This window comes from Macaca mulatta, chromosome 3 (genome assembly GCF_049350105.2).
Source record: "Macaca mulatta isolate MMU2019108-1 chromosome 3, T2T-MMU8v2.0, whole genome shotgun sequence".
Lineage (NCBI taxonomy): Eukaryota > Metazoa > Chordata > Mammalia > Primates > Cercopithecidae > Macaca > Macaca mulatta.
Window position 1 is genome coordinate 183,354,893 of NC_133408.1, and position 24,062 is coordinate 183,378,954.

The 24,062-nt window shown below is 44.5% G+C and overlaps 1 protein-coding gene across 3 annotated transcripts in view; it reads left to right on the plus strand.

Annotated features, from left to right (window-relative positions):
* The window catches only part of CLCN1 (chloride voltage-gated channel 1), a 37,443-nt gene extending 13,381 nt beyond the window's left edge, over positions 1-24,062 (plus strand). For 2 of the 3 annotated variants that reach the window (XM_001092282.4, XM_077997608.1), the window contains exons 8-23: positions 2,228-2,353; positions 2,688-2,772; positions 3,007-3,108; positions 3,872-3,956; positions 4,221-4,370; positions 10,846-10,915; positions 11,131-11,241; positions 13,647-13,860; positions 14,090-14,223; positions 17,337-17,578; positions 17,960-18,071; positions 18,399-18,478; positions 18,728-18,766; positions 22,285-22,389; positions 22,481-22,567; positions 23,515-24,062. In XM_001092282.4, coding sequence (XP_001092282.3) covers positions 2,228-2,353; positions 2,688-2,772; positions 3,007-3,108; positions 3,872-3,956; positions 4,221-4,370; positions 10,846-10,915; positions 11,131-11,241; positions 13,647-13,860; positions 14,090-14,223; positions 17,337-17,578; positions 17,960-18,071; positions 18,399-18,478; positions 18,728-18,766; positions 22,285-22,389; positions 22,481-22,567; positions 23,515-23,886 — 2,114 coding nt within the window. In that variant the 3' untranslated portion in view covers positions 23,887-24,062. The remainder of the gene's footprint in view (positions 1-2,227; positions 2,354-2,687; positions 2,773-3,006; positions 3,109-3,871; positions 3,957-4,220; positions 4,371-10,845; positions 10,916-11,130; positions 11,242-13,646; positions 13,861-14,089; positions 14,224-17,336; positions 17,579-17,959; positions 18,072-18,398; positions 18,479-18,727; positions 18,767-22,284; positions 22,390-22,480; positions 22,568-23,514) is intronic. The other variant, XM_077997609.1, reaches the window with a different exon arrangement.

The window sequence follows — 24,062 nt, forward strand, 5'->3', positions numbered from 1 at the left end:
AGGAATTTTCTTTTCTATTTTTTCCAAGACGGAGTCTTGCTCTGTCACCCAGGCTGGAGTATAGTGGCGCGATCTTGGCTCACTACAACCTGCGGCTCCCGGGTTCAAGCAATTATTCTGCCTCAGCCTCCCAAGTAGCTGGGATTATAGGTGCCTGCCACCGCGCCTGACTAATTTTTGTATTTCTAGTAGAGATGGAGTTTCACCAAGTTGGCCAGGCTGGTCTCGAACTCCTGACTTCATGATTCACCCGCCTCGGCCTCCCAAAGTGCTGAGATTACAGGCGTGAGCCACTGCACCCGGCCTCCAAGGAATTTTCAATCCTAGGGGATCTCAGAAATGTAAACAAATATCTGGATCTGAAAGTGGTAGTGCTATAGTAACCCAAAATTCTGAGAGCGCAGGCTGAAGGACAGATGGTTTCGACCTGAAGAGGAGGATTTTGGATGGCTTCCCAGGGAAGGGGAGTTGGGACTGACCACTGGAAATCCTCTGCCAAACTGCAGCAGCTGCTGTATTCAGGAGTAACCATTAGGCCACCCTCCCCCTGGTGCAAATGACCTGATGTAACCATTAGGCCACCCTCCCCTTGGAGCAAATGACCCGATGTAACTAGTCGAGTGTCACCTATAGAAGAGAAGGTGGTGGTCCTGGGGGATTCAAGAGATGTGACTTTTGAATATAGCACAGGGAGAAGAAAATTACTAGGATGTGAGATGCTGCCTGAAGAGGGCGTTCACTCTGTTCACACGGAGAGAAAGGGGACAAACCGGCCTAGTTCAAGGTTTCCTGAGGTCAGGCCTCATCTCCATTCATCCAATTATGTGCATGGTTGCATTTCCCTGGTTCTTTTTCCTCGTTTTTGATAAAGATGAGGCTTAGCTAGGTTTTAGGTAATTTTGTCATCAATTTTTACTTTGCATCGGATTAAAGTCCACCCCCCTTATTCTTAATATGTTGAAAGATTTTTTTTCTTTGCCTCTCTTGAGTGTTGCTTTTTATGCCCTCACTGGCATTCCTTACTTTGTCCCTACCAACCCTTGTTCTTTTTCTGTAGATCTACCCCCTCAATTTCTGCTCCAGCACCTACGCTCAGAAACAGTACTACTTAGAACTACTACTTAGCTTTCCTTTTGCCTCACCCACTTTTCTTAAGCATGATTGTTTTTATCTTCTTCTAGGCTCTTGGCTTTTCCCCTTGCGTTGGTCCTTTTAAGTCAGGTTTTTAGTTTTTTGGTTTTCTTCTTTTCTTTTCTTTTCTTTTTTGAGACAGAGTTTCACTCTTGTTGCCCAGGCTGGAGTGCAGTGGCGCGATCTCGGCTCACCGCAACCTCCGCCTCCTGGGTTCAAGCGATTCTCCTGCCTCAGCCTTCCCGAGTAGCTGGAATTACAGGCATGCGCCACCACGACCTGCTAATTTTGTATTTTTAGTAGAGATGGGGGTTTCTCCATGTTGGTCAGGCTGGTCTCGAACTCCCGACCTCAGGTGATCCGCCCGCCTCGGCCTCCCAAAGTGCTGGGATTACAGACATAAGCCACCGCGCCCGGCCTAGTATTAGTTTATTATTATTATTATTATTATTATTATTATCATCATCATCATCATTATTATTATTGGTATGACTCCTCTACCTTCTTTTCTTGAACTATCGAGAATTGTCAGCTCCTGCAAAGTCCCCTCCTATTTTTGTTCTGTCTTCCTTATAAGGTTGCTCCAGGGTACATGGTATATGTAGAGTGGTAGGAAAGTCCAGAGGAGGGTGCTATGGAGAGTCCCTGTAAATCCTGAGCTCTGCTTGGCAACTCTACTGAGGACCTGCTCTGGAACTTTCTCTCTCTTAACTTTTCTGCAGATTTTTTTCAACTACCTTTTAGTCCCTGTGGATATCTGACAGTTGTGAACCCCATTCCACCCTACATTCTAAGGGATGCAGAGGGCACGGACACTTGATCCTCATGTTTTGGAAGTTGAAGGCCCATTCATTTTCAACCTTCTCTATGTCTTGTTGAACCCATCCCTTGTCTGAAATAAAAATAAGAATAAAAAACTCCTAGCCTGAGCGGTTGTGTGGTTTTGAGCATGGGAATCCAAGAGTTCATGACTTTCCACTACTGCTTCCTCCCAGATTCATGTTTCAGCAAAAGCTCCTTAGGTCCAAGGAGTGGGGAGTGTGGGGGAGCCCTTTCACTGCTGTCTGCCCCCGACCACACTTCTGTGCCCCTGCAGGAGTGCTGTTTAGCATCGAGGTCACCTCCACCTACTTTGCTGTTCGGAACTACTGGCGAGGATTCTTTGCAGCCACGTTCAGCGCCTTCGTGTTCCGAGTGCTGGCAGTGTGGAACAAGGATGCTGGTAACCAAGGAGGCCTGGGGTGGAGGCTGTGTGAAATAGAAAGACTGGGAATGAGGTGCAGAGGAAAACTCTGTGGGGCAGTTCAGAAAAGGAATAATGGGTGGGATCATTTGTGGGGTGGGACCAAGGCCCAAGGGTGTATGACAAAGATACAGGTCATGGAGTGGGAGAGTATGTCCATGCAGGGGTGTGCGTAGAAAAAAGGAAAATACATTCAAGAGGAGAAACTGGGATTGGAGGAAGGAAGGAATTAATCCTGAAAACTGCCCACCTCTGTTTCCTTGTTGGGTTTCTACAAAGCTCCCACCATAATCCTGGCCTTTCCATCCTACAGTCACCATCACTGCTCTGTTCAGAACCAATTTCCGAATGGATTTCCCCTTTGACCTGAAGGAACTACCAGCTTTTGCTGTCATCGGGTCAGTGGGGTTACCTGCTCTGTGTGTGGTGAGCAGGGTGTGGGGTGAGGCTGTAGATTGGAAGGGACCCAAGCCAGAAAGAAGGTGGGGTTGGCACAGATAGAGTACATTGGTGGGGGGATGTGGGCCGATAGGAAAGACGGAAGCCTGGTATTTGTTTCCCTGCAGTAGTCAGGTCCAAGAGATGAGGATTTCACATCTGTAAGATTCCAACTCTATAAATTACACCCTCAGGATTTGCTGTGGGCTCCTGGGAGCTGTATTTGTGTATCTGCATCGCCAAGTCATGCTCGGTGTCCGAAATCACAAGGCCCTCAGCCAGTTTCTTGCTAAGCAGTGAGTCACCGCCCTTCTTTTGCCCTACCCATTTACTTTCTGGTTTCTCCAAGAGTTCCTCCCTTTTTATCTTTGGGAAAGGCATTAAATGCCTCTGAGTGGCTTGCATGAAAATATAAGGAAGCCCTGATACTGTGGTGAGGGGGAAAATTGTGTGGTCTCCCATTTAAAGATTATTTTTCTGTTGTTTTTGTTTTTTGAGACAGAGTCTCACTCCATCACCCAGGCTGGAGTGCAGTGGTGTGATCTCGGCTCACTGTAACCTCTGCCTCCTGGGTTCAAACGATTCTCATGCCTCAGCCTCCTGAGTAGTTGGGATTACAGGCGTGGGCCAACATGCCCAGGTAATTTTTGTATTTTTAGTAGAGATGGGATTTCACCATGTTGGCCAGGCTGGTCTCGAACTTGTGACCTCAGGTGATCTACCCTCCTTGGCCTCCCAAAGTGCTGGGATTACAGGTATGTGCCACCGTGCCTGGTTAATTTTTGTATTTTTAATAGAGACGGGGTTTCACCATGTTGGCCAGGTTGGTCTTGAACTTGTGACCTCAGGTGATCTGCCCACCTTGGCCTCCCAAAGTGCTGAGATTACAGGTATGAACCACTGCACTCAGCCTCAAATATTTTTTGTGTGTGTAAAGAGAATTTCGGTTAAATAAACGAGACTACAGTGGAAGACAGGAAGCTTTAGCTTGCCGACGTTCAGTATGGTATTTACTGTGAGTTGGCTGAATTGTGGGGGTTAACTCTGTTTCTTTTTCAGCCGCCTGCTGTATCCTGGAATTGTTACCTTTGTCATTGCCTCATTCACCTTCCCACCAGGAGTGGGTCAATTCATGGCCGGAGAGGTCAGCTCTTGGGGAGCTGAGGTGGGGTCGGGTCACTAAGCACATGACTAGGTTACTGGGGCCGCATGGGAAAGAGGAAACAGCACGGACATCCCTCAGGCTTCAGAGTATAAGTAGTTTTGTCCAAGGATAGACTTTTGCGATTCTCCCTGAGAAAAGGGCAAAAGAGACCCTTGAATAATGAGGCTACGGAATAAGTTTTCTAAAAAAGGAAGCACAGGAGATCCCTGGAGTACCCACCCCTTCTGCTTCTTCCTCTCTCAGTTGATGCCCCGAGAAGCCATCAGTACTTTGTTCGACAACAATACGTGGGTGAAACATGCAGGTGATCTTGAGAGCCTGGGCCAGTCAGCTGTGTGGATTCACCCCCGCGTCAACGTTGTCATCATCATCTTTCTCTTCTTCGTCATGAAGGTACTGCTCCTGACAATAGCAACACCCTAAACTTAGCTCTATCTGTTTTCCATCTAGGAACCCAGGGTTTGCATAGGGTAGGAAGGGGTAGAACTTCATTTGGTCTTCATCCAACCTAAAAATAAGTCATTTGAAAACCATAGAGTTGGCCAGACAAGGTGGCTCACGCCTGTAATCCCACGACTTTGGCAGGCTGAGGCAGGCGGATCACTTGATGCCAGGAGTTCAAGACCAACCAAGCCAACATAGCAAAGCCCCATCTCTACCAAAAATTCAAAAAAAAATTGCTGGGCATGGTGGCACACACCTGTAATCCCAGCTACTTGGAAGACTGACGCAGGAGAATCATTTGAACCCGGGAAGTGGAGGTTGCAGTGAGCCGAGATTGTGCTATTGCACTCCAGCCTGGGTGACAGAGCATGGTTCTGTCTAAAAATAAATAATAATAATAATTATAGAATAGTAAGTTGCTGTAGAAGTAAACCAGTATCTGAGTTAATTGCTCTATTCACGTCAATTTAGTGTTGTTTGGCATAGTTATCTAACCCTTCTAATTGTTCTTCTTGCTAAATGACTAAGCCATCACAATAGCCAAGTAAAAAAGTACAAGATAGAGTTAAGCATTATAAATAACTGTAAAAGCCTTGGATTAATTAAACAAATCCCCCCCACTTATTAGATAATTAAGTACTTCATTCTCCATGTATCTGATGATCCATTTTTAGGTGATTTGAGCATCTTTTTTCCCCAGGCTTGTCAATAATCTCTTTTGTAGAGCTTCAAAAGGGATAAAATATTTAAATTAATTGTATTAGTGACTACACATAATTTTTATAAATGTTATTATTCTCTATTTAGGTGATGAAGCTGTGAGGATTTTGCCATTCCCAAACCAGATTCTTCTAGCTTCAACTGGGCAATAAAAGATGATCTCTTTTACATCACTTTTTTTTCATATCTGCCCATCAAGGATTATGTATTTATAGACTTCTCAATTACTGCCTTGTAATAAGATATTTTTATTCCTAACCCTGGTTGTGACATCTATTACAATTGCTGATTGCTTGCCGGGCGCAGTGGCTCACGCCTGTAATCCCAGCACTTTTGGGAGGCCGAGACAGGTGGATCATCCGAGGTCAGGAGTTCAAGACCAGCCTGACCAACATGGTGAAACGCTGTCTCTACTAAAAATACAAAATTAGCCAGGTGTTGTGGCGCATGCCTGTAATCCCAGTTAGTTGGGAGGCTGAGGCAGGAGAATTGCTTGAACCCAGGAGGTGGAGGTTGCAGTGAACCAAGATTGTGCCATTGCACTCCAGCCTGGGCGACAAGGGCAATACTCCGTCTCAAGAAAAAAAAAAAAAAAAAGTTGATTGCCTTTTTTTTCTTTTGTGGTGATTATCTCTTTACTAATAGTGTGTCTTGCCTAACCACAACACTTTCCTCTATATATTAGAGTTCTCATTTATAAGTCTGTCCATACTGAACTTTCAAGCTTTTGAATACCTTGCTATTAACTTATTTATGATACCTTTTATAAATCTATGTTTTCCCAGGATATGAGTCACTAAGTTATATTTATATTGCAGTAGCTACAGTGAGTTCATATATTCATTTGTTCAATAAATGTTATTAAGCATTTACTATGTGCCAAGTACATAGTATTTCATCATTAACCTTTAGCTAATCTTATGCTTGCAACAGAAAAAAAAATTCAAAATATTTTAAAATGTTCTTCTATTTTTTGCTGTTTATTTAATGTACTTTTCAGTGATGTTATGACTAGAGACAGCAGATATTTGAAACACTGAATTTCAACTCTGTAACATATTCCCAGGGTTTCTAGAAACTGCATTTGCAAATGATCTTCCCTATTCCACTTTAGGTGGTTTAGTTGGGTCTATATCATTCATATTTTGCACACTCACTTTATTAATTTAATCCCTTTAAAATGTCTTTCTTCAAAAGATTTTCCTTTTTTATCATAAAAGGAGTTATCAGTGTCTTGTTAGGGATTTGATTTTTAGACTTTCATTATAGAGTTTATCTTCTCTAATTTATAAATCCCAACCTCCTATAATTAGTTGTTGAATACACAAACCCACCTACAGTAACCAAGTACACATGTTGCTGGATCTCAGAATTGAATGGTAGTCCAATGATTATAACTGTATTTTTCTGAGATTTCTCTAGACTGAGATATATGGCAACATTGGCATCATATGTACCTTTAAAAGATCGAGATTTTGAAAAGTTCTGTAGAAACAAAATACTGTATATTTTTCAACATTTCCCCTAAACCTCATCCCAGCTCCCCAGATTCCTAAGTGTGTGTCTGGATTCCACTTCACAAATTCCAGCTTATTGGGAGAAATCTACTTAGATGATATAGAGGACTCAACTGTATGCCACTTTTATTAATTTCTCACTAGATTATATCCTTGATAATGTTACATCATTCATGTATCAGAAAAAGAAACTTATACTTCCTGGACTATATTTCAAGCCCAACAGTTTGCAGCCGGCCTATAATATCCTATAATACTTATAAGCATAAAACCACTCCCTGCTACAAATCTATGATATTCCCTGGTTATCACCACTTCTCAGCATTTTCACTGTCATTGGACACAATAACCATGCTCTTATTTTTTAGCTAGGTAGGATACGTAGCTAAATTAAAATATAAACATGACTGAAACAATCTTTCCAGTGTCTAATTTGAAAGGTAGTCTATGTGGTCTTCTGGCAGCATCTGTACAGGCAGGTAAGATTCTCAATTCAGCTGGGTTTTTTTTATTTTTTATTTTTTATTTTTTTTTGAGATGGAGTCTTGCTCTGTCGCCCAGGCTGGAGTGCAGTGGCACGATCCCGGCTCACTGCAAGCTCCGCCTCCCGGATTCACGCCATTCTCCTGCTTCAGTCTGCCAAGTAGCTGTGACTACAGGTGCCCACCACCACGCCCGGCTAATTTTTTGTATTTTTAGTAGAGACAGGGTTTCACCATGTTGACCAGTATGGTCTCGATCTCCTGACCTCGTGATCCGCCCGCTTCAGCCTCCCAAAGTGCTGGGATTACAGGCGTGAGCCACCGCGCCCGGCCAATTCAGGTGTTTTATAGTATTAATGAAGGGAACTTCCATCTTCCTCAGTCTCATGACATGGTAAGATCATTACATTATACATCAAGAGAGGAGTTTTTACAATGAGTATGAATACCATTCCAAATCCTCAGTTCGCTTTTAGTAAGTCTAACATTGTTACCTAGTATCACTAAGTTCTCTTCACAGGCTGAGGCTCTGTAGAATTTTTTTTCACTCTTTTCACTTCATTCTCCCGAGGTGAATCCTTCATTTCACTCCTTCTAATGAAGGGTCCAAATAATGGGTTTCCAGTTTTCCAGTTCCCTGGAGTTGAGTATTTCAGATCTTGGGAGTTCTGTAGGTCTAGATCTGGAAAAAAAAAAAAAAAAAAAAAAAAAAGCTGGATGTAATCCCAGCACTTTGGGAGGTCAAGGCAGGCAGATCACCTGAAGTCAGGAGTTTGAGACCAGCCTGGCCAACATGGCAAAACCCCATCTCTATTAAAAATACAAAAATTACCTGGGCGTGGTGGCAGGTGCCTGTAATCCCAGCTACTTGGGAGGCTGAGGCAGGAGAATTGCTTGAATGCAGGAGTCAGAGGTGGCAGTGAGCTGACACACCATTGCACTCCAGCCTGGGTGAGAGAGTGAGACTCTGTCAAAAAAAAAAAAAAAGAAGGAGAAAAGGAAGGAAAGAAGGAAGGAAGGAAGGAAGGAAGGAAGGAAGGAAGGAAGGAAGGAAGGAAGGAAGGAAAGAGAGAGAAAGAAAAGAGAAGATAAGAGAAAAAAGAAAAGAAAGAGAAAGAAAGAAGACAGTCTTGGGAGTTATTTGTGTTTCACATTACTTCTGGATCTTTTCTTTCACGTGCCAATAGCTAAAAAAAGTTTGCTAATCTCATGTGTCAACATCCTTACTACCGGAGTTGATAACTTCAATGTCCTCTGATCTTAATACTGTTCTTACACATATCTTGGAGGATAATCTAAAGTACATCCTCTGAAATCAGACCTATTGGTCACCTGTTATATGAATTGCTAGAGCTTTCAGATTAACCTGAGCCTACAAAATCTCTTATGGCTCTTACATACTTATTTCAAAGAGATGGTACAGGATAGTTCAAGGGGTATCCAACTGTTAAATGTCAGAATCACTTAAGAAGCTTAAATTACAAGTGCCTATAGCCCTATCTGCAGACAATCTGATGTGGTAGCTTCCAGTGGGGTCTGGTCATCTGCATTTTAAAACAAGTTCCCTTGGATGAGCATTACTCTTTAGTGTTTTAGCAAATATTAGCTCTGAGAAGCTTTTCCTGCTTTGCATGAATACTATTTGTTCAGCCCATCTTCGTTCTTTCCTTCCTTCCTTTCTACCTACTCACCTAGCTACATCGTTCCTACATTTACTGAGCGCTATGCACCAGTGCAGAGGGAAGGCAGAAAGGACAAGATGCACTCTCTGTCCTCAGGGGATTCTCAGTCTCTATTCTCTTCATTTTGCCCATTTATTTTTATAGTTCTCAACTGTTTTGAATAGTCATATTCTGACATGAAGGAGTATGTGTTTTGCCTCATCTCAGAGCTTCTGGGATGAGACTTTCTCTGAGTCTTTGTCACTGCTTCCTGAGGTCAGCCCTGGATGGGGGAAGTTCTTTCTTCCTAAGGTTCTGAAAATTAAGAAATATATTTCTCATTAGCTTACAGTGCAATTGCGCACAGCTCTAAAACTGTGAATACTTTCACCTTGGCAGTTTGTCTGAACTTTAGCTGCTACCCTCTTGTACCTAATAAGTTTGAGATCGTTTTCTGAGAGTGGTTTACTTATTTTGGAAGGGCCATATAAACCTGTTGCTTTGCTTACATATTACATCTCATACTTTTATTTCTTTTACAGATATTTAAAAAGTTCAACAACTAGCCTTTTTTCCATTCTATTTCTCAATTCTTTTGTACTCTTTTTTTTCTTGAGACCATGTCTCGTTCATCGCCCAGGCTGGAGTACAGTGGCAAGAAGCAAGATCTCAGCTCATTGCAAGTCCCACCTCCCGGGTTCACGCCATTCCCCTGCCTCAGTCTCCCGAGTAGCTGGGACTGCAGGTGCCCGCCACCTCGCCCGGCTAATTTTTTTTTTTTTTTTTTTTGTATTTTTAGTAGAGATTGGGTTTCACCGTGTTAGCCAGAATGGTCTCGAGCTCCTGACTTTGTGATCTACCCACCTCGGCCTCCCAAAGTGCTGGGATTACAGGTGTGAGACACCACGCCCGGCCAATTCTTTTGTACTCTTTGCCTCAAAATGTACATATTGCTTTTTGTAAAATTGTCTCAATTTCTATTGGAGTTCTAGCTTACAAAGTTGGCCTTAGAGATTTTTTTTTTTCCATTACATTGGCTGACTTATCAAGCTTTCTCAATTTACCCTTCCAGTATATAGCCAGGACAGATCTAAATTTTGATCCTTGTTTAAGGTGATCTGATGATTAAAGCAAGTGGCTCAGGCAAGTAAGTCTTCTCTCCAGGTTCTACTGTGAGTTTCACCATATAGATGGTTCTATGAATGATCAGATAAGTCACTCAGACTTTAAATGTCTGACACTTAGAACTGGAGCTCCTCGACCGGGCGCAGTGACTCACACCTGTAATCCCAGCACTTTGGGAGGCAGAGGCGGGCAGATTGCCTGAGGTCAGGAGTTCAAGACCAGCTTGGTCAACATAGCAAAACTCCATTTCTACTAAAAATACAAAAAAATTAGGTGGGCATGATGGCATGCACCTATAGTCCCAGCTACTCGGGAGGCTGAGGCAGGAAAATAGCTTGGACCTTGGAGGCAGAGGTTGCAGTGAACCGAGATCATGGTACTGCATTTCAGCTTGGGTGCTGGGTGACAGAGCAAGACCCTGTCTCAAAATAAATAAATAAATAAATAAAAATAATAAAAAATAAAGAAAGAACTGGAGCTCCTTTTCAGAAATATAACCTGAGTAGGAAACGTTTTCCTCCAGCTTCAAGAGTTTCAGGCTATTTGCTGAGGCAAACTTTCTGGACTAAAAGGGTACAGTGGGCTGGGGCTCTTTGGGGGCAGAGAAAGAGAAGTACTCTGGGGCTCCATTCTTTGTTCTAGACTGCTGAAAGGCAAATACAGGCACTCAAAGTAGGAGGGATTTGGTCTAGTCATCTGGAGGAAACTTCTGATAGTATTCCTGTATTGTCTTTGGTAATCTCTTAGCCTGAGAGCTCTATGGTTTTTGTTTCTGGAAGAAGGGTGACAGACAAAGTGGCTTTCAGAAGGATCAGCTATCCCAGGATTTCTGCAGAAAGGATAGTGGGAAGGGAGATGTGTGTGTGCATGTCTACTGGGCAGAGCTGAAAGGGTATTCCAACGCTTCTTTTTACTGCAGTTCTGGATGTCCATCGTGGCCACCACTATGCCCATACCCTGCGGAGGCTTCATGCCTGTGTTTGTGCTAGGTAAGTTCTGATGGGAAGCCTGGGGTCTGACTCAGAGTTGCAATCTAGGATACCGGAAACATAAGGAAAGGCCCGGGATGCTGGGAGTTTGTATTTCGTCTTAACACCCCAGGAGAGATTGGTTCTGCAAACAGAGAGCAAGGAACTTGGATCTTGTAACACCTTTTATCTTTCTTTTATCTTTTTCAGATAACTTCCTTTTATCTTTCCTCTAGGAGCTGCATTTGGAAGGCTGGTAGGAGAGATCATGGCCATGCTGTTTCCTGATGGTATTTTATTTGATGACATCATCTATAAGATCCTACCTGGGGGCTATGCAGTAATTGGTGAGAAACATTCCCACTTCCCTGTAATCAAACATTGAGTACTCCAGACTCCCACACTTAAACTCTCCCATTGGATCTTCATTCTAGGCTACACAATACAATTTTAATTTAGTGCTACTTAACTCGACTTATACTCAGATAACATACCTATGACTCTGACTCTCATTATTTCTTATTGAACTTCTGTGAGCCTTAGTTTCCTCATGTGGAAAAGGGTCATAGGGATCAAATGAGATCGTAAGATTCTAGGATTGTGTCTGGATGTTTGATAAGGGTTCTATCTTTCCTTCCTAGGAATCATGGAACCAACAATGCAGGTGATTGGCTCAGGTTGCAGGCGATTGACTCAACCTGAGACGTGTTTATATTGATGGGGAGTTAAGAGCACAGGACTAAGAGCTAAGAAACATAGCTCTAGATTTCTCCTGCTGCTTGTTATCAGTGACCATGAAGCAAGATAGCTGCTTCTGAGCCCTAGTTTCTTTATTCTAAAATGACTTCTAAGATAGAGCTATGCCTAACACCAATAGAATCCTGGGATTATTGTGCTTCCTCCCTTCCTCACCAAAATTCCATAGCATCTCAGGCCATGCCTTCCCTAGATAGAGAATTGCTGACCAGCTTTCTAGCTCACTTGGTACCCTGCTCACCTGACATAGTTTCTTTATAAAAGCCTCTTTCATCAATGAGGGTCACTGCTCTTGTTCCCCAACTTCATGACTTCCTGGTACACATGCCTCCCTTGTGAACATTTCCTTGTATACACATCCTGTGATTGTTTATGTTCTGAAGCATGTTGTATGCAATATCCAGTAGTGTCATTCCTCCCTATATTTCCCTTTTGTGGTGCTTTCTTGCTTGCTCTCTCCCTTTCTTTCTTTCTTTCTTTCTTTCTTTCTTTCTTTCTTTCTTTCTTTCTTTCTTTCTTTCTTTCTTCCTTCCTTCCTTCCTTCCTTCCTTCCTTCCTTCCTTCCTTCCTGCTTTCCTGCTTTCCTTCCTTCCTGCCTGCCTGCCTTCCTGCCTTCCTGCCTTCCTTCTTTCCTCTCTTCTCTTCTTTTCTTTCCAGAGTCTTGCTCTGTTGCCCAGGAGTGCAGTGTCACAATCTGGGTTCACTGCAACCTCTGCCTCCTGGGCTCAAGTGATTCCCCTGCCTCAGCCTCCCAAGTAGCTGGGATTACAGGCACATGCCACCATGCCTGGCTAATTTTTGTAATTTTAGTAGAGATGGGGTTTCACTATATTGGCCAGGCTGGTCTCAAACTCCTGGCCTCAAGTCATCCACCCGTCTTGGCCTCCCAAAGTGCTAGGATTATAGGCATGAGCCACCACGCACAGCTGACTTTTTCTTGTTACATTTTCATATGTGCCTTCCTCTACATTTTCCCCATAGGGTATCTCTTCCATATTTAAATAAGAAATATAGTTAATGCACAAGTGACTATTTTGGTTAGTGGGAAAACAACCAAAAATTAACAAGATAGATTCTATCTTCAGGGAGCTTATAGAATTATAAAGTTTCAGATCTACAAGGGCCTTAGAAATCATCTAAATGACCCCTTTCACTTTATAGTTGAGAGCATGGGATTCCAGAGGAATTAAGCTCTACTCATTCCATTGAGAAATAGTAACAGCAGGATCTGACACAAGTCTCATTGCTCCAAGTCCACAGCACGATTCTTGGGTTTCCACTCTATTTACTCATTAATTCTTGGCATTAATACCTAAAGCCCAACGTAAAAAAAAAATGTCATAACTGAGTTGTAAAATGCTCAGTGAAGAGACCTGATACAGTGGCTCACGCCTGTAATCTCAGCACTTTGGGAGGCTGAGGCAGACGGATAACTTGAGGCCAGGAATTTGAGACCAGTCTGGCCAACATGGCAAACCCTGTTTCTACTAAAAATACAACAATTAGACGTGTGTGGTGGTGCATGCCTGTAGTCCTGGCTACTTGGAAGACCAAGGCAGGAAAATCATTTGAACCTGGGAGGTGGAGGTTGCCATGAGCCGAGATTGCACCACTGCACTCCAGCCTGTGTGACAGAGTGAGACTCTGTCTCAAATAATAATAATAATTAAACATAAATAAAATAAAATGCTCAGTGAATAATCATCCAAACTTTTAAAAGCAAGGAATGGATAGGACATCACTATCTTCATATTATAAATGAAAATTTTGGCGCACACAAAGATTTTGTAACTTGGTGAAGGTTATAGAATGAGATCAAAATGATGATTTCCTAAGAGTTCAGTATTCTAGTCCCTATTCTTGACAAATCATTATGAGTGTTGGCACTGACCAGGATCTTGTCTCTCATTCCGTGTTATTCCCATCCCATCCCCATATGTCCTCCATGCTAAGAACGGTAGTCCTAACCTACAGGTGCATTCCTGTGTCATTCTAGGAGCAGCAGCGCTGACTGGTGCCGTGTCCCACACAGTCTCCACAGCTGTGATTTGCTTCGAATTAACGGGTCAGATTGCTCACATCCTGCCCATGATGGTGGCTGTTATCTTGGCCAATATGGTGGCTCAGAGCCTGCAGCCCTCTCTCTATGACAGCATCATCCAGGTCAAGAAGCTACCCTACTTGCCTGACCTTGGCTGGAACCAGCTCAGGTCAGGGGCACTAGATGGAATTAGTTCAGATCTGATGGGGAGAGTGGGAGGTTCAGAGGCTGAGATTGAGCTTAGGGTTAATGTTTGGAAACATTGTTTTAAATTATTATTATATTCTCATGCATTTAATAGATATTGTGAGTGACTGAAAGTATGGCAAATCTTATGGGAGGAATGGAAGGGATAGGTATATGGTGGGGCTAACCCACCATGCTTTCTCCCTCCATAGTAAATATACCATCTTTGTTGAGGACATCATGGTACGTGATGTGAAGTTTGTTTCAGCTTCTTACACATATGGGGAGTTGCGAACCCTGCTCCAGACCACCACAGTCAAGACTTTACCACTGGTTGACTCAAAAGGTCAGTGGGAAGGAAAGAAGCAGACTCCAGAGCTAATGACCTGAATAAGTGTCACATAGAGGTAGAGGAGGCCCCGTGGTGGGGGCTTTGTCTTTAGGGGCCATCCAATGTGCTATGTACAAGGAAGGAAAAATTAAGCCATACACAAGCACAAAAAGACAGTTAAAAATCCAATTAAAAGGGCTGGGCATGGTGGCTCATGCCTGTAATCCCAGCACTTTGGGAGGCCGAGGTGGGCGGATCACCTGAGGTCAGGAGTTCGAGACCAGTCTGACCAAAGACAGGAGAAATGCTGTCTCTACTAAAAATACAAAATTAGCCGGGCATGGTGGCGCATGCCTGTAATTAGAACCCGGGAGACGGAGGTTGCAATGAGCCAAGATCACGTCATTGTACTGCAACCTGGGCAACAAGAATGAAACTCTGTCAAAAAAAAAAAAAAAAAACCCACTAAATACAGTCAATTCTCATAATTCATGGTAGTCACGTTCAATTAAGTATTAAGTTCAAATACTATACTGAACAATTGCTCCTAGGAAAAATGCAGGCCTGGATTCCTGTGAGTCTCTGGTCACATTTCCATCAACCAATCAATACATAACCTTGTTGTATGTGTGTTTCTGGTAAAGACACCTTATTTCATAGATATTGTTGATTAATTAATATTGAATTTGTGGCCAACGGCACTATAACCCTTGCCTGAATTAAGCTTACTTAACACACATATTTTCTCAATAAGGCTCATCACAGCCTTCTTGCACTAGGAACAGTAGACAGCACTTTGACATATATTTGGTGGCCATTTTTAGCAACAAAATCACCAACACAAAGCACAAAAATGTAAAAAGGATGGCATTAAATAGACTACAAAATGAGCACCTGTTTACGGTGTGAAAACTGAAACAAGAAGGTAGAGCACTGCTTTGTTCAACTTCAGCTGCGAACTGGGGCATCGGGCAACTAAAAATCTTTGTTGCTCTATGCATGTCTGCAAATTACACTGAAAGCACCTCTACTATTGGTTTTGTGTTACAAATATATTTTAGTGACTAGCTGAATTCACAAATAGGGAATCCATGAATAATGACAATTAATGTAAATCCCATAGCTTCTTACATGGTTCCATTTGATGCTTAAGTAAGTCCTGCTTGTTCTTTAATGCCCAACTTATGGAAGAGTTTTCTTTCTTTCTTTCCTTCCTTCCTTCCTTCCTTCCTTCCTTCCTTCCTTCCTTCCTTCCTTCCCCTCCTCCTCCTCCTTCTTCTTCTTTCTCTCTCTCTTTCTTTCTTTCTTTCTTTCTTTCTTTCTTTCTTTCTTTCTTTCTTTCTTTCTTTCTTTCTTTCTTTCTTTCTTTTTTTCTTTCTCTGTCTCTCTTTCTTTCTCTCTCTCTTTCTTTCTTTTTTGACAGAGCCTTGCTCTGTTGCCCAGGCAGGACTGCAATGGCAACATCTCAGCTCACTGCAGCCTCCATCTCCTGGGTTCTAAGCAATTTTCCTGCCTCAGTCTCCCGAGTAGCTGGGATTACAGGAACACACCACCATGCCCTGCTAATTTTGTATTTTCAGTAGAGACGGGGTTTCATCTTGTTGGCCAGGCTGGTCTCGAACTCCTGACCTCAGGCGATCCACCCACCTCAGCCTCCCAAAGTGCTGGGATTACAGGCGTGAACCACTGCGCCTGGCTGGAACTGTTTCATATGGAGGAGTGAATGGTTTTTAGTAAACAATAATTTCACATTTCTCTGCCTTCACCATCCATTGACACCTCATCCTGCTTTGTATGATTTCTTATTGTCGTTTATATATCTGTATCTTGTCTTCCTCACTAGGTGGGCATTCCTTGAGAATAGAGTCTATGGATTCTATATGCCCAGAGTGCCTTGTTATAGGTATCTACTAGATATTAAATGAACTCTTTCCTAGTGTTTGAATTAGTGTAATTAAGAAAAATTATGTAGGGTCATTTAGAGCCATTAAGATTGTTAGTTCTGATTTCTGATAATCAGAATATCCAAATTTCTCAAATTGGATTAATTCAAATATTTTCCCAAATCTCAGATACCTTCCATGTTCTACAGCAGAGGCTCTTTATTAGAGCAGGGGCACAGCCAAGAAGTGAGGTGCAAGGTTTTCATAATAATGACTGAGACCTAACAGCAGAATTCATCTCCATAACACTGCTGCAATGTCATGGCCTTAAAACTTAATAAAAATGTTAATTATAGTAGCAGAATTTCTATAATCATATAAAAGAACCTTCTCAGGAAAAGTAGGCATTTTGTTTTTATCCTAGCAGGGTTTTTTGTTTTTGTTTGTTTGTTTGTTTGTTTTTTAGACAAAATCTTGCTCTTGTTGTCCAGGCTGGAGTGCAGTGGTGCGATCTCAGCTCACTGCAACCTCTGCCTCCCGGGTTCAAACGATTCTCCTGCCTCAGCCTCCCGAGTAGCTGGGATTACAGGCGCCTGCCACCACGCCCAGCTAATTTTTGTATTTTCAATAGAGATGGGGTTTCACCATGTTGGCCAAAGCTGGTCTCGAACTCCTGACCTCAGGCGACGCGCCCACCTCGGCCTTCCAAAGTGCTGGGATTACAGGCCTGAGCCACCGCGCCCGGCCCAGGTTTTTTAAATGATGAAATGTCAGATACAACAGGGAGAGTTCCCTTGTTTCCCTTCTTCCAGGGAGAGATATAATGTTTGTATTGCTTATAGAGTTCTTTCAAAGCGTGATTCACGTCTCAGCTTATTTAAATGGCTTCTCATGTTTCTTTTTATTTGGACAGCATTGGTTCGCCTACTTAATTATCAGCTCACCTATCTGAAATCTATATAAGGCCTCATCAAAATAAGTACAAATTAGCCCAATTAGTGCTCTACTAATTGGAATTGGCCCCGTACCTGCTAAATGGATGAAATAAAAGGGAGTGAGGTTAATCTTGCAGGATTCTTAAAATGAGTTTGTAGGAAGCTGAGAAAGATGTGGGGACGGGGCGGGGGGGGGCGGGGGGGCGGGGGGGGCGGGGTGGTGCTTCTCCGCTCCTTCTCAGGGATGCGGAGCGCGGTGGTGCGGGAGGGCTTGGAGGAGGCGCTCAGGCAGGGCGTGGGTTTCCCTCAGATTCAATGATCCTGCTGGGCTCGGTGGAGCGGTCGGAACTGCAGGCCCTCCTGCAGCGCCACCTGTGTCCTGAGCGCAGGCTGCGCGCGGCCCAGGAGATAGCGCGGAAGTTGTCGGAGCTGCCTTACGACGGGAAGGCGCGGCTGGCTGGGGAGGGGCTCCCCGGCGCGCCTCCAGGCCGGCCCGAGTCCTTCGCCTTTGTGGATGAGGATGAAGACGAAGACGTCTCTGGGAAGAGCGAGGTGACCGCGCCAGGAAGGGCCAGGGAGTGGAATAGATCAGGGGCAAAAGGAAAAGCGTCGTCTGGGCTGGGCTGGGCTTGGGACAGGGGTAGTTTCCCTGAAAGTAGTGGGAAGAGGGAGGGGAGAGGCTGGTAACTGAGAAAGCCAGAAATTCTGGGTCAGGTACCAAAGAGACCAGTGCCTCTGGGTCCAGGGACTAAAGAAGATAAGGTTGCAGATGATGGTCTCGACAATTCAAAGGGATACAGGAATTTCTGAACTGGGGGGAAGAACAGAGTTCGCTTTCCCAGAACATCCACTGCCTAACCGACTGGTAAAGGCATGAAGGCCCACTCAGGCAGTCTCTGCTTCCAGGCTGAGACTTCTTACTCTTCCTTACAGCTTCCTCCTTCCCTTCCTCTCCATCCCTCTACTACTGCCCCTCTGTCCCCAGAAGAGCCCAATGGGCCTCTGCCTGGCCACAAACAGCAGCCGGAAGCACCAGAGCCTGCAGGTGACGCTCTTCCCTCATGCACCCCAATTCATGCCTTGTGGGTTATCTCTGGTCACTTGGACCTGACCTTGACCTGCATGCAACTCCTATGTGGTGTAGGGTCGGGGGTGAGGCTGGGGCATTGAAGGAGGAAAGGGTTCTTATTCATCAATTCTCCTTGTCACTGTCCCAGGGAGTGGGAGCAGAGGGTGATTTAGGATGGTGGAAGAGAGGGTGAGGTATCTGGGAAGTGCAGCTCTTTGGAGGCAAGTGTCAGGCACTGCGTGGGGCCCCTAGCCGTTTCCTGTTGCTTTGTGTCCATTTCCATCCCCTCACCTTTCCTGTCAGGTCAAAGACCCTCCATCTTCCAGTCCTTGCTTCACTGCCTGCTGGGCAGAGCTCGCCCCCCAAAGAAGAAAGCAACCCAGGTGAGGAGATGTGTTTGGGATAGAGGGGAAAGGGAGCCTACCCTTGAAGAGTGAGAAACCCATGGTTCTTAAATCAGGAAGGCAGAGACCCCACCAAGGAGGAGGAGTTTAATCATATGGAAGGGATGATTAATGGAAAGGAGGCATCGGTGGTCCTGGCCAGGGAGGGATGGCTATTGTTTCATTGGGAACCATATGAACCATGGGAAGAAGAGGGAAAGAACTTGGACCTGTGTCTTTCTTCTCTAGGATTCCACAGATTTAGTGGATAACATGTCACCTGAAGAGGTGAGTAAGGGAAACCAAAATCTGGGGTAGATTGTTCTGTCAAATGAAGATATTTCTAATTTGTTTCTACCTTCTTTATTGTGTTGTCGTGAAATAGAATGTGATCTAGATGGGAAGTATTTTGACAGGATGGAAATAAGGATGATTATGGAGAGATTAATGAGTGTGTGGTGGGACATGGAGGTGTTCTCGGAGGGACACGTCATTTCAGGAGAAAAACTTTGAGCCTCCATGAGTAAATGGGGCCATGGTGCTAAGATGAGCCCCAGATCTTTTAGAGATTATGGACTTTCTGGATCAGGCAAAGCTTTAATGGAGGTAAAATGTCACCAGGAGGCTGGCACTAAAACAGCAACATGGAAGAAGAACATCAAAACTAAAATGGGAGGCTGGGCGTGGTGGCTCACGCCTGTAATCCCAGCACTTTGGGAGGCTGAGGCAGGCAGATGACTTGAGGTCAGAAGTTTGAGACCAGCCTGGCTAACATGGTGAAACCCCATTTCTACTAAAAATACAAAAATTAACCGGGCATAGTGGCACACGCCTGTAATCCCAGGTACTTGGGAGGCTGAGGCACGAAAATCACTTGAACCTGGGAGGCGGGGGTTGCAGTGAGGGGAGATCGCACCACTGCACTCCAGCCTGAGTGACAGAGCCAGACTCCACTTCAAAAACAAAACAAAACAAACAAACAAAAAAAAACCCACAAAAAAAAAAAAAGAAAGAAAGAAAAGAGAAGAAAAGAAAAGAAAAAGCAAAAGCAAAAAAAAAAACCAAAATGACCAAAATGAGGAAATCTGCCCCTGGTGGAGGTTACTGTGCTGGATTGATCAGGGCCCTGAGATAGTGAACAACTGGAAAATGCTAGGCATTGCTACTGGGAAGAATTGAAAAAGGAAGAAAATAATGACCATGGTTCCTCATGGGGACAAACAAATGCCTACTTTCCTAAAAGAGGTGGTTATCCGATCTTCAAGAGAGAAAAGTCAAGCATTCTGAATGCACTTGGTTGTGAAGAGGGAACAGAATGTGGAATAGTGATTGGAAGCAGGTAGCTGAAGGGTCCAGATCAGAACATACCAAGGGGTTGTGGAGGAACAACAAAAAATCCATTGGCAACTATTCCATATGGTAAAAGAATGCACAGTTTGCTGCAATCGCTGAAAACATAAAGCTTGTAAAGTATGAAGCTGACAAACACACACAGCGGATATTATTTTTAAGTAAACATCTTATTGGATATCTGGAATATATATGTGCTGACAATGAAAAGCATTACAGGGTTGGAGGAGGGTGTTGTGAGTGACAAGAGAGAAGGAAAACCTTCCCCACCCCTCAAAACACACACACTTCTGACAAATGACTTGTGAAAAACTCAAATAGATGATCACAGGGGGAAAGGAACAACTATTCCTTCTGCCCACAAGCAGAAATCAGAAAGGCCATAATTGCAATTAAGGAGTACTTTGTTAGGCTGCTCAAACCAATAATAATAAGCTTTTCTTTTTTTCTTTTTTTTTTTTAATTTAATGCTCCAAAGATTGAAAACCAACTAGTTTATCAGTGTGGCTATCAAATGACCACTGGAAATAAAGTGCAGCCAGGGATTAAAAGTAAGATAGACCATCATTTCTAGCTTATGTCTTTCCCAGGGAGGACTTCAAGGAGCTACCAATTCCCATGTGACCCACTGAGACATTTTAGAGGGATAAGATCCAATAGGAGTTGAAATTCAGGATATTTTGAACACAATTTTCAGACCAGATGATACCCTTGACAATATCAAGATGTTGATATTGACCAAAAAATGGTATGGGGGCAGTATGGGAATATTGAAAGATTCAATTATGTGTTGCCAGAAGTCCCTACTAGGATTTGTTTAATTCTGCATACTCTGGAGTACACACAGAGCTCTGTTTCTAACTGGTACCGAGCTTATTCAAGTAGTGGAACACATCAGCCTCAACAGCAACATCCTGCATCCCTTAGGCAAAAGCTGGAGATGTACCTGGAATGCAAACAGCAGTCAAGGTTAGAAGCCCAGCTCCACCAATTACTGACTGTGTAATCCTGGGCAAATGACTTCCACACTGTGCCTGTTTCCTCATCTATAAAGTGAAGATAATGATAGAGTTATTGGAGAAGATTAAATGAGCTAAGACGGGTACGGCAATTAGAATAATGCTTGGCAAAGAGGATGTACTTGATAATCATTCACTGAAAATGTTGCCGCGTTATTGTTAAGGAAAGGCAAAAATGGAACGTAAGGCCACAGATTATCATAGAAAAGACCAAGAGGACGGAATGGACCAAACCATGGTTGGCAAGGTCTAGCCCCCATCCTATACCTAAATCTTCTCTACAACACACCTGCTAAGTGGTCATCCATCCTATGCTATGTAACCCTGTGTAATCCATTAGTCAGGAAGATGAGAGTATAGAGGAGGCATGATTGTAATCCAGAAATATCAGGACAGGACAGGTGGAGTGAGCATCACTATGGGCTACACACTAGATCCTAAATCTATATAATGCCCTTTGGTGATGTTCTCTGAAGTCTGAGAGGTATAGATTTGGACAAATAGGAAAATAGAGTTCTAGATCATTCAGAGGGTACTGACTGAAAAGAGATTTTAGAAATTTTAGAAAAATGTATGAGAGCCAGAGATGTAATGGATTATTTGGACTCTTGGGAATTTTGGTGTGCATATCTAAAGTGAAGAGGATGGTTGGCCTTTGTGCCTTAATGCTTCTGTCATAGACCAAAACAAACAAACAAAAACCGGCTTTGCTAAAGTCAACTAAGTGCCATGAGGTCCAGTATAGCTCTTCAGTTTCAACAAGTACTCACCATGGTTCTCTGCATGAGAGGTGATGTGCTAGTTTCTTCACAATATACAGCAGCCAATACCACATAACACTCAAGACAAGTGCAAAGGTAAGACAAATGCCAATACAGCAGGAAGTATGGCCAATGTCATTTCTGAAAAGGTGAGACCAGCTAATACTATGAGAATTTAAAAAAGGGAGAAGCACGTCTGATTGGGAGAGTCAGGAAATACGTACACTGCAGGGACAGGGTAGGGCAGGTAAAGGAACTCTAGATGGTCAGAACAGCAAAGACAAAGGGGAAGGCGTGTTTGAAGAGCAGAAAGCAGTCTGGTTTGATTGGAGCCCCGCATCTTATAGTAGTCGTGGAAAATAGATGGGAAAGATAGGTTGGAAATAACAAATGTTTGGGACGCCAGGGGATGGGAGAGTTGGGGCCTAGAACAGGGAGGGATGTTCTGGGTACCTGGGGGTTGCAGGGTAGGTTGGGGGTTCCTGATGAGGAAGGGCAGAGAGGCTCTGTCCCCGGGAAGAAGGAGGAGGGCCTCTGATCTGGGGGATCTGTGATCAGTTCTTGCATGTTTCCAGATTCTGGGCAGGGGCTAGGAGGGCTGTTTGGGATCAAAATCAGGTATCTGGGGTGAAAGGAGGCTCCGTGATTTTCGTGACTTTCATCCTCTGGCTGACAGATTGAGGCCTGGGAGCAGGAGCAGCTGAGCCAACCTGTCTGTTTTGATTCCTGCTGTATTGACCAGTCTCCCTTCCAGCTGGTGGAGCAGACAACCCTGCACAAGGTGAGTCCTTTGCTGACTGCTCAGGGCTGCAGGGAAGGCAGGAGAGCTGTGGGGCAAGGAACATGCACTGACCTGTGCTCTTCGTCCTCAGACTCACACCCTGTTCTCACTCCTCGGCCTCCACCTCGCTTATGTGACCAGCATGGGGAAGCTCAGGGGCGTCTTGGCCCTGGAGGAGGTAATCACGATGTGTCCCATTTGAGCAGCAGGAGGGAGGCTGGGCACAAGATAAGGGGATGCAGGGAGGACAGAGGGGATATTAGCATCTCAGAAGTCCCCTCAGATTCCCTTCTCTATTTCTTTTCTTTTTTTTTTTTTTTTTTGAGACAGAGTTTCGCTCTTGTCACCCAGGCTGGAGTGCAGTGGTGTGATCTCAGCTCACTGCAACCTCTGCCTCTCAGGTTCAACTGATTCTCCTGCCTCAGGCTCCTGAGTAGCTGGGATTACAGGTGCCTTCCACCACACCTGGCTAATTTTTTGTATTTTTAGTAGAGATGGGGTTTCACCATGTTGGGCAGGCTGGTCTCGAACTCCTGACCTCAGGTGATCTGCCCACCTCGGCTTCCCAAAGTGCTGCGATTCCAGATGTGAGCCACCAGGGCCCGGCTCCCCTCTCCATTTCTTATGCAGAGATTGGAGAGGGTAGAGGAAGCAGCCAGCCGAGGTGGAGGAGACTACAAAGCCTGTTATGGCCACAGCCCTGAAGGGAATGGAATTCTCCACCCCAGATGGGGCCCATGTGATCTTCCGTAGATAGTGTGGGTTTCAGATGGGGTTCCAGGCATGAGTCACTGTTTCTCGGGGATGTGCTTTGGGGAAAGCTGTGGAAATAGGGCAGTGGGGGGATGTGGCTGCAGGTGGTCACTAGGAAGGAAGAGGTCACCCAAGGGTCTGAGTCTGGGCAGGTGGATCTTTTGTCACGCCCCTTTTCTTGTCCTTTTTCTGTCTTCTTTCTCTGATTGTTCCTTATTGTCTGTTTCTCTTTCTCCCCCTTTTGCCACTCTGTGTCTTTCCTGTTCTTTGGTCCTTTCATTGTATCTGTTCTTTTCTGTTTGTCTCTCACTGCCCCCATCTTTTTTCTTTTTCCAACTTTTTACCCGCTTTTCCTTTCCCACTGCTCTTCAGCTACAGAAGGCCATTGAGGGGCACACCAAGTCTGGGGTGCAGCTCCGCCCTCCCCTTGCCAGCTTCCGGAACACGACTTCAACTAGAAAGAGTCCCGGGGGACCCCCACCTTCTGCAGAGAACTGGAACCTGCCTGAGGATAGGCCTGGAGCCACTGGAGCAGGGGATGTGACTGCTGCCTCCCCAGAGACCCCTGTGCCATCCCCTTCCCCAGAGCCCCCTCTCTCCCTGGCCCCAGGCAAGGTAGAGGGTGAGCTGGAGGAGCTGGAACTGGTGGAGAGTCCAGGGCTGGAAGAGGAGCTGGCTGACATCTTGCAGGGCCCCAGCCTGCGATCCACAGACGAGGAGGATGAGGATGAATTGATCCTTTGACCCCCTCCCACGACCTCCTCATAAAGACTGTCCAGAGGCCCAGTCTGAGGGTGAACTTGTGTGGGGCAGGGTGCATCCTGAATGTGGCGAGGTCATGCCACATTCCATGCCTCTTCCAGGAATTTTTTAATGTGATAGTGATAGTCTTAAAGGAGGAATCAGCATTTAGGCAGGGA